A 16,050-nucleotide genomic window follows, 5' to 3' on the forward strand; every position below is an offset into this window, starting at 1 on the left:
GGAAGTCCACAGTGCCTTCACTATTCTTTGCCAGCACCGTAATTCAAATGCATCGATTAGTCTTCAGTCTTCCTTATTCAATGTCCAACCGTGACGTGCATACGAGGTGGCTGAAAATTCCATGGCTTGGGTCAGGCACACCTCAGTCCTCAAAGGAACATCCTTATTTTCGACACTTTAAAAGTTCTTGTTGTGGCAGTTTACCTAACACAATCCTTCCTTGATCTCGAGTAACAGCATTGATTATGGATGGATTCAAGCAAGACAAAATCCTCCATAATTTCAATATGGCATTACTAAAAATGAATCTATCAATATGTATTTGTAAGTACTAATAACCTCACTTCAGTTTTAGGAGGTGGGAGGGTGCTTTAAGTAATTCTCAAAAGTATACCCTGTAAGAATGAGCCATCCGAAAGGGCAATTTGGCAATAAAGACCAATGCCTTAAATAAAAGTCAACTTGGGTTCTAAGAATTCCATGACTCCAGTAAGTCCTTTAGTAGTAACTATTGCAGGGAGATGTTGGCCACAACAGTGGGTGGAACAGTATCAAAGTACAAATAAATTAGAGGCTCAACAATAAGAAACAGATAAATCTTTGACGACTGTTTTCCTCTCTTTAAACCACCGTATCTCCAGCATCTGGTCACTTCTCACCTCCCTCTTCCAGGGCAACCCCTACAGTCTCCATGAGTTACCTTTTGCCTAGATTTCTGTCTTCTCCCTTGACTCTGTCTCTGTCTGTGGAATATACCCTCAACACTCTGTCTCCCTTCTGTCTTCTCCCTTGACTCTGTCTCTGTCTGTGGAATACACCCTCAACACAGCAGCCAGACAAACTCCTAAAGATTCAAGTCAGGTCATGTTAATTCCTTACCCCCAAATACTCCAATACCTCCCCATCTCTCTATAAAATAAAAGCAAAACAAAACAAAAACAAGCCAATGACTACAACATGTGTTATGACACTCACTGCACCCGAGTCGTCTATAACCCTCTGCAATGCAGTTTGACTGGCCCCACAACTCCTCCCAGAACAAACCAGGGCCATTGAAATCTTCCAAAACCAAACTCACAGTCATCCAGGCAATTTAGACTCATGGAGACTCTAGAGGATAGGGTAGTGGGTTTCTAAGGTCGTAACTCTTTTAGGGAGCTGCTGGTGGTTTCAAACTGCTGACCTTGTGGTTAGCAGCCCGATGAGTAACCACTATACCACCAGGACTCCTGATTCACCCCTTAGGACCTTTATATTTACTGTGGCCTCTGTCCAGGCTCACTTTCCCCCAGAGATTCTCAAGGTTTGTTCCCTCACTCTGCTTGACTGTCTGTCACCTAACAGGTCCTGAAACCATACTTAAAACAGGACCACCGACAAGCTTTTCCAATTGCACACTCTCTAGATCTGCTTCTAGCTGTCTTTTTCTTCACCACATTCAACACTAGGACACTTCATATATTTTACCTGTTTGCTTATAGCCTGTCTCTACCCCCCACCCTAAGTAGATATAAATGCCTTGGAAGACAAGGATCTGTGTCTTATTTCTTTATTCTTAGAAAAGCGCTAGTGTCAAGACTCAAACCCAAACCGAGCTCACTGCTGGCGAGTTGATTCTGATTCGTGATGACTCAAGAGGACAGGGTAGCACTGCCCCCATGAATTTCCAAGACTGTACCTCTTTATGGAAGTACAACACCTCCTTTTTCTCACATAGAGTAGCTGGTGGTTTTGAACTGCTCACTCTGAGGTTAGCAGTCCAATGTGTAACAACTAAACCACCAGGGCTCCTGTAAGAAGGGACAATCATTAAAAAGCACACCTATTTAAGGTAATAGAAGTTACGGATGAAATGAAGAGAGCACTGCCTTACACAAGCTGTGGAAAAAACAGTAAGTGAAACTGGAAAACATTTTAAGTTGACTAAGATAAAAGCACAACCAAAATTTGTGGGTTGCGGTTAAACCAGTTCTCATAGGAAAATGCATAGCTTTAAATTTTTTTTCTATTGGAAAAGCAGAAAGGCTTAAAATCATAAGTATGACCCTTTTCACGAAGATGGCACCGACGGCGGCGAAGCAGGAAGCTTCTGCCCCTCCCAAAACAGAAGCCAAAGCATAGGCTTTAAAAGCCAAGAAGGCTGTGCTGAAAGGCATCCACAGCCACAAAAAAAAGAAGATCCGCACGTTACCCACCTTCCGGCGGCCCAAGACCTTGAGACTAAGAAGGCAGCCCAAATACCCTCGGAAGAGCGCCCCCAGGAGAAATAAGCTGGACCATTATGCCATCATCAAGTTCCGCTCGACCACAGAGTCTGCCATGAGGAAGATCGAAGATAACAACACACTTGTGTTCATTGTGGTTGTCAAGGCCAACAAACACCAGATCAAACAGGCTGTGAAGAAGCTCTATGACATTGATGTAGCAAAGGTCAACACCTTGATCAGGCCTGCCGGTGAGAAGAAGACATATGTTCGACTGGCTCCTGACTATGACGCTTTAGATGTTGCCAACCAAATTGGAATCATCTAAAGTGAGCCCAGCTGGCCGCTGCTAAATATAAACTTTTTCAATATATATATAAAAAATCAGAAGTTTGAAACAAAACTTCCTTATTTTTTATGTAATGCAAATATATAAGCATAGAGAAAAAGGAAACATCCATTAACATCGTCGTCTAGGTACATCTGGTGGTAAGATTACAAGTGATTTTCAATGTGTGCTCCTCTATACTTTAATTTTTTCTAATAGATATATTATTCTTAAAATGAGGAGTCTCTGGTACAGTGGTTAGGTGCTCTACTGCTAACAAAAAGGTCAGCAGTTCAAACCCACACACTGCTTTTGGGGAGAAAGAGCAGCAGAGTCAACTTCCTTAATATATTAAACCAAATTCAGTACCATGAAATCAATGCCAAGTCATAGTAACCCTACAGGATATGGTAGAACTGTCCTAGTGAGTTCCCGAGACTTTTGGGGAGTAGAAAGTCCCATCTATCTCCCCTGGAGAGACTGGTGGTTCTGAAACCCTGTGGACTGCAGCCCAATGTATATATAACCACCTGTGTCATCGGAGTTCCTTTCCTTAAAGATGGCAGCCTAGGAAAGCCATTGGGGCAGCTCTGCTCTGCCTGTAGGGTCACTTTAAGCTGGAACAGACCAGGTGGTCATGGGTTTGGGTTGTAATAAACAAGGCTATTAAAATAACCTCTTCCATGTGGTTCAAAGTCCTGCCTGCTCCCCAGGATCCCATGCTTACTCCTCTCCTCACTACATTTATAGTCTTTCCTTAGTAAACCCTGATCACTTTTTGGCTTCCCTTCTCATCTGTAAAAGGACAGTTCTTCTTTTGTTTTAATGTCCTGAGTGGATGTTCTGCCAGCAAGTTGGCTCTGCCGTAGGGCAACCTTTGGTGTGCCAACAACATACAGCCCAGCCCGGCACCATCTTCCTTCCTGACTGTCAGGAGAGGCTTGAGTCGAGTGTTAGTCCAGTGTTGTGGTTGGCGTGTCAATCCATTGCGTTAAGAAGTGAGTCCCCTCATGGTTACTGACCCTCAATCACGATGTCCTTTTCTAGAGGCAGAACTTGCAGTCAGTGTTCTTTGCCAACACCCAAATTAAGAGATGCATCATTCTAACAAGGCAAAGGATGCTTATTCTTGGAAATTCTATACAACTCAAAGTGAACAAGCCTCAAAGACTTTACTATCATTCCCTACAATGTATCCTTTCCTTATTTTTAATATTGCTTAATGACATTACTATGCACCAGCCCTCAATTCTACCTTAGAAATCTCAACCAAACCAAACTTTTCCTCTTCCTCACCATTGCCATGGTTTTGATTTAGGCTATCTTCCCTCACTGATATTCTCAATAAACGCTAGCTTATATTCCTACTCTACCCTCTCTCTTCCTAAAAAGAAATTTAACCTGGAGCAGACTGAGCACTGCACAACTCCCAATAGAGATTACCTATCATGATCTATGGCAACTATGATTTGCCTGTAGTCTCCTGATCTGACCATGATACTGCCCAGTTAGACTGGGTTACCCATCCAATGCCATCGCATTGGTTACGATGCACAGCACCTGTAAATTTGTATGGGAGCAGGCAGCCTCATCTTTCTCCGTCAGAGTTTTTGGTGAGTTTAAACCATGGACTTGATGTCAACATGCAACCCACCTAAGCACACTGTCATTTCCTTCCAGCAGGCCTCTTTCTTCAGACGCTCCTTAAACACTGGGTTCAATACATAAACTCACAGCACCACAAAATCTGTCAACACCTGGTCCAAACCAATTTTCCTACCTTCACACGTCCTTCATGTAACTTACAATCCAGACATATTTACAGGTCCAATATGCCCTACCACAACCCTGGATTCCTAAGCATCCTGCGTTAGCCTGAGGTGCCCTCCTCCTTCCAGAAAACTCCAAATCCTTCAGAACACAGTCGAATGTTACTATCTGCTTCTGTGAGGCAGGACTCTACCCCACTGTTCTAGACAAAGATACTTCACCCAGCCTCTTATTAATAGTTCTATTCTAGTCCTTGTTACACTGTATAACAATTGTATGCTATCATCTTTCAAGTGCAACTGGGAATTGAGCAAGGACAGAAAGAGCTACATCCACAGTGGCCAGACACTCAAAGGGACTCCATTCAGGTTTGCTAAGCCAATAATAGTTGCCATATGCATGATCACAACTTTTAGTAAGGAAAAACTTTAAAAGTTACTATTAGTCAGATTTGCCTAAATCTAAATCAAAGGGGTAGGTACCCTGACTCCTAGCATTGACACTTTTGTGTAATCCCACCCCTTGAGTGTGAGCAGGACCCTCCCCAATTGCATGCAGGCTTGCTTCTAACCAATGGGATATGGCAAAAGGGATAAACCAGATGTGAAAACCTGTCCACCACTAACTCAGAGTGTAGCATCAGCCAATCTTGCTGGTCTCTCCACGAGTCTAGTCGCAAGGAAATGCTTTCTGCCAACAAGTTGAGGAGGGCCTAGAAGCAGACCCCCCTTCTGCAGCCCAGCATCCAATTAGAAATGCAAATCAAAAAATTTTTTTAAGTCCTGGCCTACACCTTGATTACACACCTAGCTACACTCTGCCCAGACTCCTGGCTCATAGAAGCTGGGAAATCATAACCATGTTATGATTGAGATGGCTATAGTTCTGGTAATCTGTGAGGCAACAAAGGGGTCTTGGAGTGGTTTCAAGCACTCGGCGGTTTGAACCCACCAGCCACTCGAGTACGCTGCAGGAGAACCATGTGGCAGGCTGCTTCCTAAACACCATAGTCTGAAACAAAAAACAAAACAAAAAAAAACACCATAGTCTGGGAAGTACTTTGGGGCAGCTCTTCTCTGCCCCACAGGGTCACTATGAGTGGGGTGGCTATAAGGTTGGTCTTTTTGGTTTGTGAAGCAATATAGAAAATGGATACAATTAGAACTTCTGTTTCATAAATGGCTAGGTTTCCCCTAATTTCTAAACAAGTGTGGAACAAATGTACTTCATTAGGTAATACAGGTCAAATATACTAAATTTAAAACACAAACCAGTAGAGCACACAATACTTACGATGATTTAGATAATTAATTACAACTTAGCAATGACAACATTTTGATCTCTCATCAATCACGGGGATGGTGCACTACTAGGCTGGGTTTAGTCTTGCTGTGCATAGGGGTCGCCATGAGTACAGACCAACTCAAGAGCAACTAACAACATTCAGGTTGTTTCCCAAAGTAAGAGTCCCAAACACAACTCTCCCTGCCATTGAGTAGATTCCGACTAACCCACAGCGACCCTGTAAGGACAGCCCTGTCCAGTCCTGCTGAGGGTTTCTGTGACTGTACATCTTCACAGAAATGGAAAACCTTGTCTTTCTCTCTCCAAGGGGCAGGAGGCTTGGAACTGACACCTTACAGGTTAGCAACTCAAAGTGTAACCACTCTACCACCAGGGCTCAGGAAAGCCTCTTATTTCTCCCACAGGAGCTGCTGGTGGTTTCAAACTGCTGACCCTGCGTTTAGCAGCCCAATGTGTAGGCCACTATGCCATCAGGGCTCCTTAATAAGAGCCCAGCCTATGTAATAAATAGAATATCAGGCAATTCTTATAAATGCAAGAGAATATGGAATGGCAGCTGATATCCAACTAAAGACACCTAAGGACAACCCACTGCCACTGAATGGATTCTGACTCATAATGACCCTATAAAAGGATTCCAAGGGAGGAGATGGTCTCATTGTTCTCCCAAGGAGCGAATGGTGGGCTTGAGTGACAGCCCAAGACATACCGGACAGAGCCACCAGGACTTTGTGTCTAATGATACAAGTAACCAGGAAAAGAGCAGAGTGCTGGTGGCACGGTGGCTTAAGTGTCTGGCTGCTAATGAAGAGGTCAATAACGAGGAGGCCTTTTCCTCTGTAAAGAGGTACAGTCTCGGAAACCCACAGGGGCAGTCCCATCCTGTGCTACAAGGAGGGCCACACTGGATCATAATCTCCGGGACCTGGATGAAGTCAGGGCAATTCAGTGCCACAACTCCTCTCCAGCCCACCTTCTAGTCTAGAGAACCTGTCTAGAAATATCCATGACACAGATCACAAAACACACACGTCATGCGTCTTCCCTTTGTGCTTAAAGCTATTACAGTAGGAAACATTAACCACCCAAGTTCTAGTTTCTTGGGGGCCCTAAGGAAGTAGCAGACATTCTTTTACTGCCACTCCCTATAAAGGGCTTCGACTGAATAAAAGGAACAGCTGGAAACAAGAAAGAGACTAATTGTAATATCCCAAACTTGAACATGTTGGCATTTGAGTGTTGTAAGAACTAATAACTGAGAACAGCTCAGTTAACAGTTCATTTGTGATGATAATCTCACAACATAAAAACCTACAGTTTCCTCAAAGTTTGAGATACATCTACTTAGAAAGATCTAGACTTCATCGAACCTACACATCTCCAGAGAAAAGCCACTCTTCTTCATCAGGAGAAGGCATGTGTCACAAATAACCCCCCTACAGTACAATCGGAATGCTGAAACAATCCGTGGGCACGCCGCACCGAAACAAGCTCAAGCACGTTAGCAGACAGCCAAAAGCAACCCAGTCCCCCTGGTTAATTGCCTACATGACTGTAATTAATTTTTCGCTTTCATTTTCAGCTCATGGGTGCATTACAAGAGAAGTTCCCATGGATGTCCTTAGAAACCATTTCCATTGATGTATGTTTTGTAGTACATTTCACTTCCTCCACTGCATCAGTAAAGATGTTTTTTCCCCACCCATCTTGTTTTAGTGCATATTAGCAATAGGGAAAAAAGAGCATAGATTAAGTGACTCCTCTTTAAGATTTCCATATTGCAATGCATTGCCAAGGCGTTTCGATATCAGGGTGGTGCCCTGAAAAGATCTGCTTTAAAACAAACGTGAGGACCACCACCAGCTCAGCTGTTGAAAAGAGTAACAGAAAAGCAGCAAGAGCTACTTCACCAAAAACTCCAAGGGGACGCTCACCCCGGGACATGCTACCACCCTCTTCTGAGGCCCAACAGCCCAATTATAGAACACTATGTACATGGTAATGTCTGGATTAGGCATCTCCTAAGTTCTCTGGAGAGAAATGAATGAGTGTGCACAGTCGCTAGATGTCAAAGGGAGCAAAACATCAAACAGCACAGAAAACCTCCTCATTCAAACTGGCAGTTCATGGGGAGGGAGCTAGCCTAACAATCCTGACATGCTAGATTCTTAAAGAAAAGGACAGAGGTGCCTTCTGTTCCTTTAAGTCATAAATAAGTCCACTAGAGAGATTTTTTTAAGCCTTACTTCTTAGCCCTACTCTCATTAGTAGTGAACAATACAAACAACAGTTAAAGTAAGTTTTATCGTATTGCAGCAAGAATGTCCCACTAATTCAGAAATATTCCCTTTCTCAATTACCAGTTAGTTCATTAAAATTCACATTATGCCCACACATTCACATAATTTGCAACTGAATGAATTCTTTAGTACTGAAATACTGAATAAAAACCAAGTCAATGTGAAGCATAATTCTTATAAGATTGATCATCCAGCCCTCTAAATCACAGGAAGATGAGCCTCCACATGCTTCTAGTAAATTTCCCCAATGACCCCATCTGACAAGATAAAAGTACAACACCTCATTAGGGCAATACTACCAGAAAGATGGGGTTTCATGAAAGGATAGTCCAGCTTCCCATTTCCATAAGGCTTTAGGGTACTGGCATTTTGACCTGGTCCCATTATGGAAGGGAGAGATTTGGAAAGCTCGTGAAAAAACTGCAGTATCTTCTCAATTCCCTTGTCCACAAATGTTTGAAGCTCCCGCGTATCAGAGGAGCAGGCAATTCCTTTTAGCCTTTCTCACATCTAAAACGCAGGACAAAGAAAATGACCAGTATGGCTGTTTTCTCAAATGACCCAAGAATGGCACATAACTGGTACCATTCCAAATGCAAAGGAGAAAATAACATTCACTCATTATAGACAATGGGTGCAATTTCCTCACGAGACCCTGCTGAGAAAGGCTGCCAGAAATCCCTCAGCTGCTTTGACTGTCTATTACTTTCCTGGCTCCGAGGCTCCAGCCATCCTAACTCCACAAGTACTCTAGGAAATTAGGTAAGAAAACAGAGATATGGTCCATCCTTCCCACTCTTCGCAACTACATCATTTTCACTTGCTAATTCCCTGTAAGTGGTGGCATGAGTATCAACTCTTTGTCCCACTTCTCAGTGGAAATGTATTTAACAAAACAGATCAAGTAAAATATGCCAACTCTTTAACAAAGGGAATTGACAATGTTAAGGGATCAATAATGTTAAAGAAATAAAAACTCCAAATCTGACCAGCCAGTTCCTATTTCTAATAGCCACAAAGCTAAGCTGCTTGAGGCAGCTTTTGAATATTCGCATCTTTGGAAGATCATCAACTGTTATGAACAAATTCCATGGTGCAAAGATGACAGTTTTGGTAAAACCAGCTCGTCCTTCATTCTGGCATTAATCTCCAATTCTCAAAAAAAAATTGTCTTTGGACTCCTTGACGTGCCGCACCTCGGCCTGTGTGAGCTGTGATCGGGAGAGGGAAGGGGAAGTGAAGACCAACGCAGGCTCCTCCAAGAACGAACGATTTTGAAAAGATGCCACAGTGTAAAGAAATGTCACCATGTTTAACTTACATAATGAAAATGACCTTACAAAAGCAATGAAAGAAAGGTGGGTCATTCTAAGAGTTGTTCTATACTGAAAGTGCAAAGCAATATTAAAAAGGCAAGAAAAACTAAACATGACATTCCCATTTTGAATTTACGGGGCAGTAAACACTGTCAGGTTGTGCAGACCAGCACAATGGATCCGTTTGATTACTGAATATTCCCTATACCAACTCCCTACCCCAAATTCACCCATCGATAAAAACATGGCCACATTTATAAAGGGAAGAAGATGGCTTTTCACTGCTTACCTGTGCTCAGTTGCAAATACATACACTATCAGATACACCAACCAATAATACACAAGAATGCTTATCTTAATAAAGTCAACATCTCTTAACCAGATTTGTTTCTTCACAATGAAGGGGGTGGAGCTGGATGGGTGTAGGGCTCACTTACCACAATCCATTTGAAGCAGTTCACCAAAACAAAACAAAGAAGTAAACTCATTTTCCTCCAGCCAAGTGCACCCTTCTTCCAGTATCAATAAGAGCACATTACTTTGCTATTAACTATCTCCTCTGCAGCCCCCCACTCCCCCATGGCTTTTCTTTAATTCTAGTCAGCATGGCTCTTCAAAGCACCTAAGCTCTGGCTGCACCTTGCAGGCAAGTTTTTCAGTCTCTCCCCTATTGAGCAAGTGTGAACCAATTTTGTAAGGGCTCTGTTCAAACGGAGTAGCTCTCACACGACCTTTACCTGAAGGAGCAATTTGCAAGGGTAAAAAAGAGACGCTAACGGGCACAAGATAGGGCTATTTGCACCGACTTCAAGATTATTGCTATTGAAAGTCAGTCCAGAGGAGCTGAAACAAAAAGCCCCACACCATTTCCTAGTGACCTTCTAGGGCCCAGTGGAACTGTCCCGCGAGGTTTCCACGACTGCTCACCTTTCTCTCCGGGGGAGGGGCTGTGGTTTTCAACCTCCGACCTCCCTCCCGGCAGGCAGCCAAGCACTTTAACCACTGCGCCCCGCGCCCTCCTTCAGTTCCCTAATGCTCCAACGCCCCATTCTGGTCTCCAGCTAACACTGCTCAGCGCTGGCGCCGCGCGCGCACACACACAACTACATGGAAGCCACGGGGCTCCGCGTGACTTCCTCACACCCGAAGCCCACAGGGCTCTTTCGTCTGTTTGAAAACTTCATCCCTCTAAGGGGGGTGCGTGTGGAGGGGGACACACACACGCTTACAAAGGTTAAGCGGTAGTTGGCGGCCTTTAAGAAAGTCTCTGCGGCCGTGGCGCCCTAGAGGTTAAGCGGAGACTTTCTCCCCGGGCGCGGGTGACCCGGCGCTCCCGCTGAAGGAGAAAAGGAGAAAGGTAAAAATAACCGGCGGCCGCGACCCACGTGCGGCCCCGGGGAAGTGGGCAGGGAGAGAGAGGGGGGCGGGTGTACCTCCAAACATGTGCGGCGAGAGGTGTGCTGGTAAGGAGCCGATCACCAGGCGCGGCCCGCTGGAGCCCCCGCCCGCTGGCCGGTCCCTGCTGCCGCCGCCGCCGCCCACGCCGTCCTCCGGGCTGCTGTGCACCGAGTCCTGCGAGCCGTACGGGCCGCTGCTGCTGTTGGGGATGCTGAAGGAGGACTGCGCGGCGCGGGCCCCCGACGCCACGGTCCCCACGGCCCCGCCGAGGGAGCGGCTCCGCGGGGCCGCCGAGGCCGCCGCGGCGCCGCCCGAGGCGCTGGGCTGCGGCGCGCCGGGCACCTGAGCCGGAAATCGCCCCGCCGCCGGGGCCCGAGCTCCGCCGCCGCTGCCGCCCGCGGTCCCATTGGCCCCGCCGCTACTGCTGGAAGGTAAATCCGAGCCCGAGTACGCCCGAGTGCGGCCGTTGGCGGCGGCCGGGCCGCTCTGCTTGGCGCCCATGTCCGCCCTGCCCCGGGCCGGGCCCGCGCGCAGCGCCCGGAGCGCCGGGAGGGCGGGAGCGAGCGCAGAAGCGCAAGGGCAGGGCCGAGGCGCCGCCGCCAGCCCACAGAGGCCCCCGCACGTCCAGGGCCGCCGCCCGGAGCCCCGAGGGGCGGCCCGGCGGCCGGCGCGCTACGCTGGGGGGTCGGCGGCTGAGTCCTGCGACCCGAGCGGGCACCCGGGAGATGAGGAAAGACGGGCAGGAAGGGGGCCCCGGGGGCCTTCGCGGTCGGGCTCCGGGGGGAAGGGGCGGCTCAGGTGGCGGCGCGGCGGCCGCCGGTTTCGGTTCTGGTGCGCCACGACGGGCCGCTGCCGCTCACTGCCTCCGCTGCCGCCGCGCTCTGCGCCCCGGGCCTCGGCACCGCCTCCTCCCGGGCGGCTGCTGCCAGCGCCGCCATCCTCCGGCTCCCACGGCGGCTCGCGGGTGAGTGGGAGGCGCCCGCCCAGACTCCGCCGGGGCCACCTTCCCCCCGCCCCCTGCCAGCTATTCTTAACGGAGAAAGAGGGAAAACGGGTGGCGCGTGAGGGGCGGCCGGCAGGGAGGGGCGGCGCGCGCTCCCCGGCAACCGTCGCCTCGCTCCCGGAACGCGCCGCCGCTGCTGAGGCCGCCTTCCCCGGGAAGGCGGGGCTGGGCGGGGGAGGGGGCTCTGGGTCACGGAGGCATCGGGAGCGGGGGGTGACCAGGAGGGGACAAGGTGGCCCGGCTCTGACGCCGGAAGGCGAGGGGAAGCGCGGCTCCCGGGTGCGCCCAGACCCGTGTGTTTGGGTCGCGCGCGGTGACCCCGCCCTCGCCCCCTTGCGCAGCCCAGCCGATTGGCTCTGGTCGGACTTGCCCCGCCCTCCCCGACAGCGATCTTCCCGCCCTGACTCCGCCTTGCCAAGGTACAGCGGTGTGGTAGGTGCTGCCACCCGCGGAGTCCGTGATGGACAGGTCGCTGGCCACGCCCCGCTCCTCCAGGGCGCGCCCCCCGCCTCCTCCGTGGAGCCTGCGCTGATTGGCGTGAACAGGGCCCGCGTCGCGCCAACCTGCAGGCGGTCCCTCCTCCTGCACGTGGCCGCTCGGACGCTGGAGGAGACTTGTCCTCTTGGCTTTTACGTGGCTGTGGTCATGCGTGCCTGTGAGTGCCAGTCAGTGGCTGCAAAGCGCTCCGTGCTGACTGAAAGCCCGCAGTTCAGCCTCTGGGCCAGAGGAAGATGAAACAGTCGGCTTCAGTAAGAGGTATAGCTTTAGAAACCGAGGGCAAGCTCTCCTCTTAGAGGAGTTGCAATGATTCCGGCGAAGTGGGGTTCTTTTTGGATGGGTGTGACCTCCTCCTTGCTGTTCAGAAGCCCAGCAATGCTAATGAGCCAAAAACCAACCGCCCTTGAGAATAGCAATGTTCAGAAGCCAACTCTATCGGAATCAGACTTATAGCACAGATGTCCCTACCAGGTTGGAAAACCCCGAAGTGGAAGAACTAAGGATAATCCCCCGTGACCACCAACTGTAGGGCAAACTCTCGTAGCCTTTGTGCCAGAAGTGTGAACGAAATTCCTAGGGTACCTGCAGCTTTGAAATCCTATCAAATCTAAACTGGAATGCCCCGTCTCAGCCCACTCCTGGCTGTGATGTTGACTTTTCACCGGGGAGCACAGGCCGGATATCCAGTGGACAGTCCACTCCGACCCGCTCGTTTTGCCAATGCCTAAAATATCCTCTGCATGAAAATAATAGCAAGTGGTGTGTGACTTTGTACAAATGACAGAGATAAATACTCTCCCATGCTTGCAATGACTCATTTATGTAACCATTTTTGTCATTCAAAGTGGTGGGAGTACAGTGTTTAAGCAAAGGAGTAAAGCGGGTGTGTGGTAAAAGAACACAGAACTATTCAATGTAAATAGAAAATTCATTCAGAAAAGTTGTAAAGGCCTGCATGGTTCTCTGAATGACAATTTCTAACTTAAGGGTGTATCTAATGATTGGGTCTGATGTACTCTATTGAGGAGGCCTTGCATGTAGACCTCTGGTTTTAAGGACATATCCTCAGCGAAAACATCTTGCCACAAGGGTAAGAACTTGCTGGTACTAGAGAAAAGTATTTAGTACTAAGGTAAGAGAAAAAGCAGTGCAGTAAAAGAGTTGGCAAGTCTTTAGAGAGGTAATAACAGACAAATTGTTTAATACTAATTACACATGCACTTTACAGAAGTTTTATCACTCGAATACAAGCAGATCCCTTTCAATTGTTAAGACTACTCAAATGCAAAGGTTTAATAATGACTTCATGTCTCAATAGTGTTTGTTTCATTGCATCCAGACGTAATTATTTTTAAGCAGACAGTACCATTACACCAAGAAAGCATTCAGCATTGTTTTTAACTAGGTACTTCCTAGCCCAGGCTCCCAGTTTTCCCACCAATTAGGCCCATGGTGACTGAGCCTTTGTTTGAGCGATTCTTTGATCCATGTCCACTTTTTCCTGGGCTGTAAATGCCACCATGGCAAGCAAGTGTGTATTTTTGTTCACCACAGTAGTGCTTGGCACATGCTAGGTTCTACAGATGTATTCGTTGAAAGGTGAAGCGGCCATTTGTAGGCTGAATGTTGGGTATGGGGAGACAGAAATTAGAGTTGTAATTATTACTCATTCCATTCATAAAGAGGTGTTGTGTGTTACTCAGTGGCAGGCACATCCCAGAGCAAGTCGGCTAGGCTATATGGTGCTAAGAAACTATTAAATCTCAGAACTTGGTGCTATGAAAGCATATTGATCCCGTTTGGATGGCAGTCCTGCATATCTCTTCAAGTGGTGACTCAGGGACTCGGGCTCTTGACCAGTGGTCCTCAAGACCCTTGAAGGCTACCGCTTCCCCCACACTGGCCATTGAAGGAATGCAGATCTTGAAAGAAGTTTTGGCTAGGTCTGGAAGGGCACCAGTCTCTGGCCACTGCCTATTGGCAGAACTCAGGCACAAGGGCTCCCCTGTATGCGCGGGAGCCAGAAAGGAGAGGAACGCACAGAGCCGTGTCTTTGTCACACACGGGAGTATCCGTCTCTCCGTCAAATGACAAGGCTAATCCCAGGAACACCTTGTGTGACGAAATGTCTGTGGGGAGCAGACTTCTAGTGTTGGTGATTGTTATCAAGTCCTCAAAATCGAGGTAGGGAACCCTGTGGGTCAGTGACATCCTCTGAAATTATGTTTCTAGAAACACCAACTAGCATCATTTTTCTCAGCTTGTCAGGAATGCCAATTGTTAGGCCTCACCTTAGATCTACGGAATCAGTAACTGGAGATGTAGTCATCACTCTCTCCATACAGGGACAGATGTCCCTGTCACCTCCTTGCTCCCAATCCCCTCCTCACAGGCTGAATCCAGTGTTCCTGCTCAGTACTCTTCCTTCACAGCCCTGATGATCTTCTTCTTCTTATTATTATTATTGTCACTGAGCCAAAACGAACTCAACACCATCAGTTCAACCCTATAGGACAAGGTAGGACTGCCCCCAGTGAATGTACAGAACTGTAACTCTTTGTGGAAGTAGAGAGAGCCACCTTTTCTCCCATGGAGTGGCTGGTAGTTTCAAACTGCTGACCTTGTAGATCACAGCCCAACAGATAGCCACTACACTACCAGGACTGGGCCCCATAATAGGCTACCTATCTGTACCCTTAGGGCAGTAGTTAGCAACCTTCCTAATGCCATGGCCCTTTAATACAGTTCCTTATGTTGTGGTGACCCCCAACCATAAAAGTATTTTTGTTGCTACTTCATCACTGTCATTTTGCTACTGGTGTGAATCGGGCAGCCCCTGTGTAAGAGTCATTTGAACCCCTAAAGGGGTCGCGACCCACAAGTTGAGAACCACTGCCTTAGTGCCTAAAACCGTGCCTGGCATCTATGACATTACAGTGCGAGTATACATTTTCACCAAACCCCAAATCTGCTGTCTTCAATTCCAACTCAAAATTACCCTCTACAGGAGAGAGAAACTGCCCCAGAGGGTGTGTAGGGCTGTCAACCTTTATGGAAGCAGGCTGCCTCGTCTTTCGCCTGCAGAGAAGCTGGTGGGTCTGAACCACTGACCTTCCAGATAGCAGCCAAGCACTTAACCACAGAAACACCTGGATCCTTCATCTTTATCAGCCCTCTAATATAATGGTTCTTTCATGAAGATCATGTATGACCTCATCATGTTCTTCTTGTCCTGGATGTACCTCCTATGTCCTCTCTGGTTGTCCAAGAGGATTCTGGGGGCCCTCTGTGGCATTCCCTCAACTCTCTCTAGCTGGTTACCCCTCTCCTCCTTAAAGTTAATCTACATTAAGCTTTCAAAACACTGTATTGTTAGTCCAGCAGTTCTCACAAAACTGTAGCTTCTAGATCAGTTCTTCCCATAACAGCAACCAGCCCTACACCATCCCCCTCTCTGCTTCAAGCCCACCCAATCATATTTAAAAGACGGCATGGTTTTGTCTTTAAAGAAAAGAAACTGACCATACTCTATTGAGCTTTTTTGCCGAACTAGAACGATATACCTATCTTAAAGTAGGGCTTCCCCAACACTTGTTATTATAGTTTTATTCCTACACAAACACATGACCAGCTGAACCTCAAAATCACTCATAATACATTTTATAGATCAAAAAATCATACCACTCTGTCAAGTTGCTCTGACTCGTGACAGTATCGTGGCTGTTAAGTGCTGTTGATTCAGACTCACAGTGAACCATGTGGCAGGGTTTCTAAGGCTCTAAACTCTACAGAAGTAGACTGTCACATCTTTAGCCCATAAAGAGGCTGGTGGTTTTGAACCACTGACCTTTAGTTTAACAGCTGAGTATTCAACCACTATGGCACCAGAGAGAGAACATTAATGATGATTATAAACATACCTCTGAAA

General features: G+C 47.5%; 1 protein-coding gene across 2 annotated transcripts in view; it reads right to left on the reverse strand.

Annotated features, from left to right (window-relative positions):
• Nucleotides 1-11,889, reverse strand: part of ZNRF2 (zinc and ring finger 2) — an 83,130-nt gene extending 71,241 nt beyond the window's left edge. For both annotated transcript variants that reach the window (XM_075558223.1, XM_075558221.1), the window contains exon 1: nt 10,657-11,889. In XM_075558223.1, the coding sequence (XP_075414338.1) occupies nt 10,657-11,122 (466 nt within the window). In that variant the 5' untranslated portion in view covers nt 11,123-11,889. The remainder of the gene's footprint in view (nt 1-10,656) is intronic.
• Nucleotides 11,890-16,050: the final 4,161 nt, after the last annotated feature.

The sequence above is a fragment of the Tenrec ecaudatus genome, chromosome 9, assembly GCF_050624435.1.
Source record: "Tenrec ecaudatus isolate mTenEca1 chromosome 9, mTenEca1.hap1, whole genome shotgun sequence".
Lineage (NCBI taxonomy): Eukaryota > Metazoa > Chordata > Mammalia > Afrosoricida > Tenrecidae > Tenrec > Tenrec ecaudatus.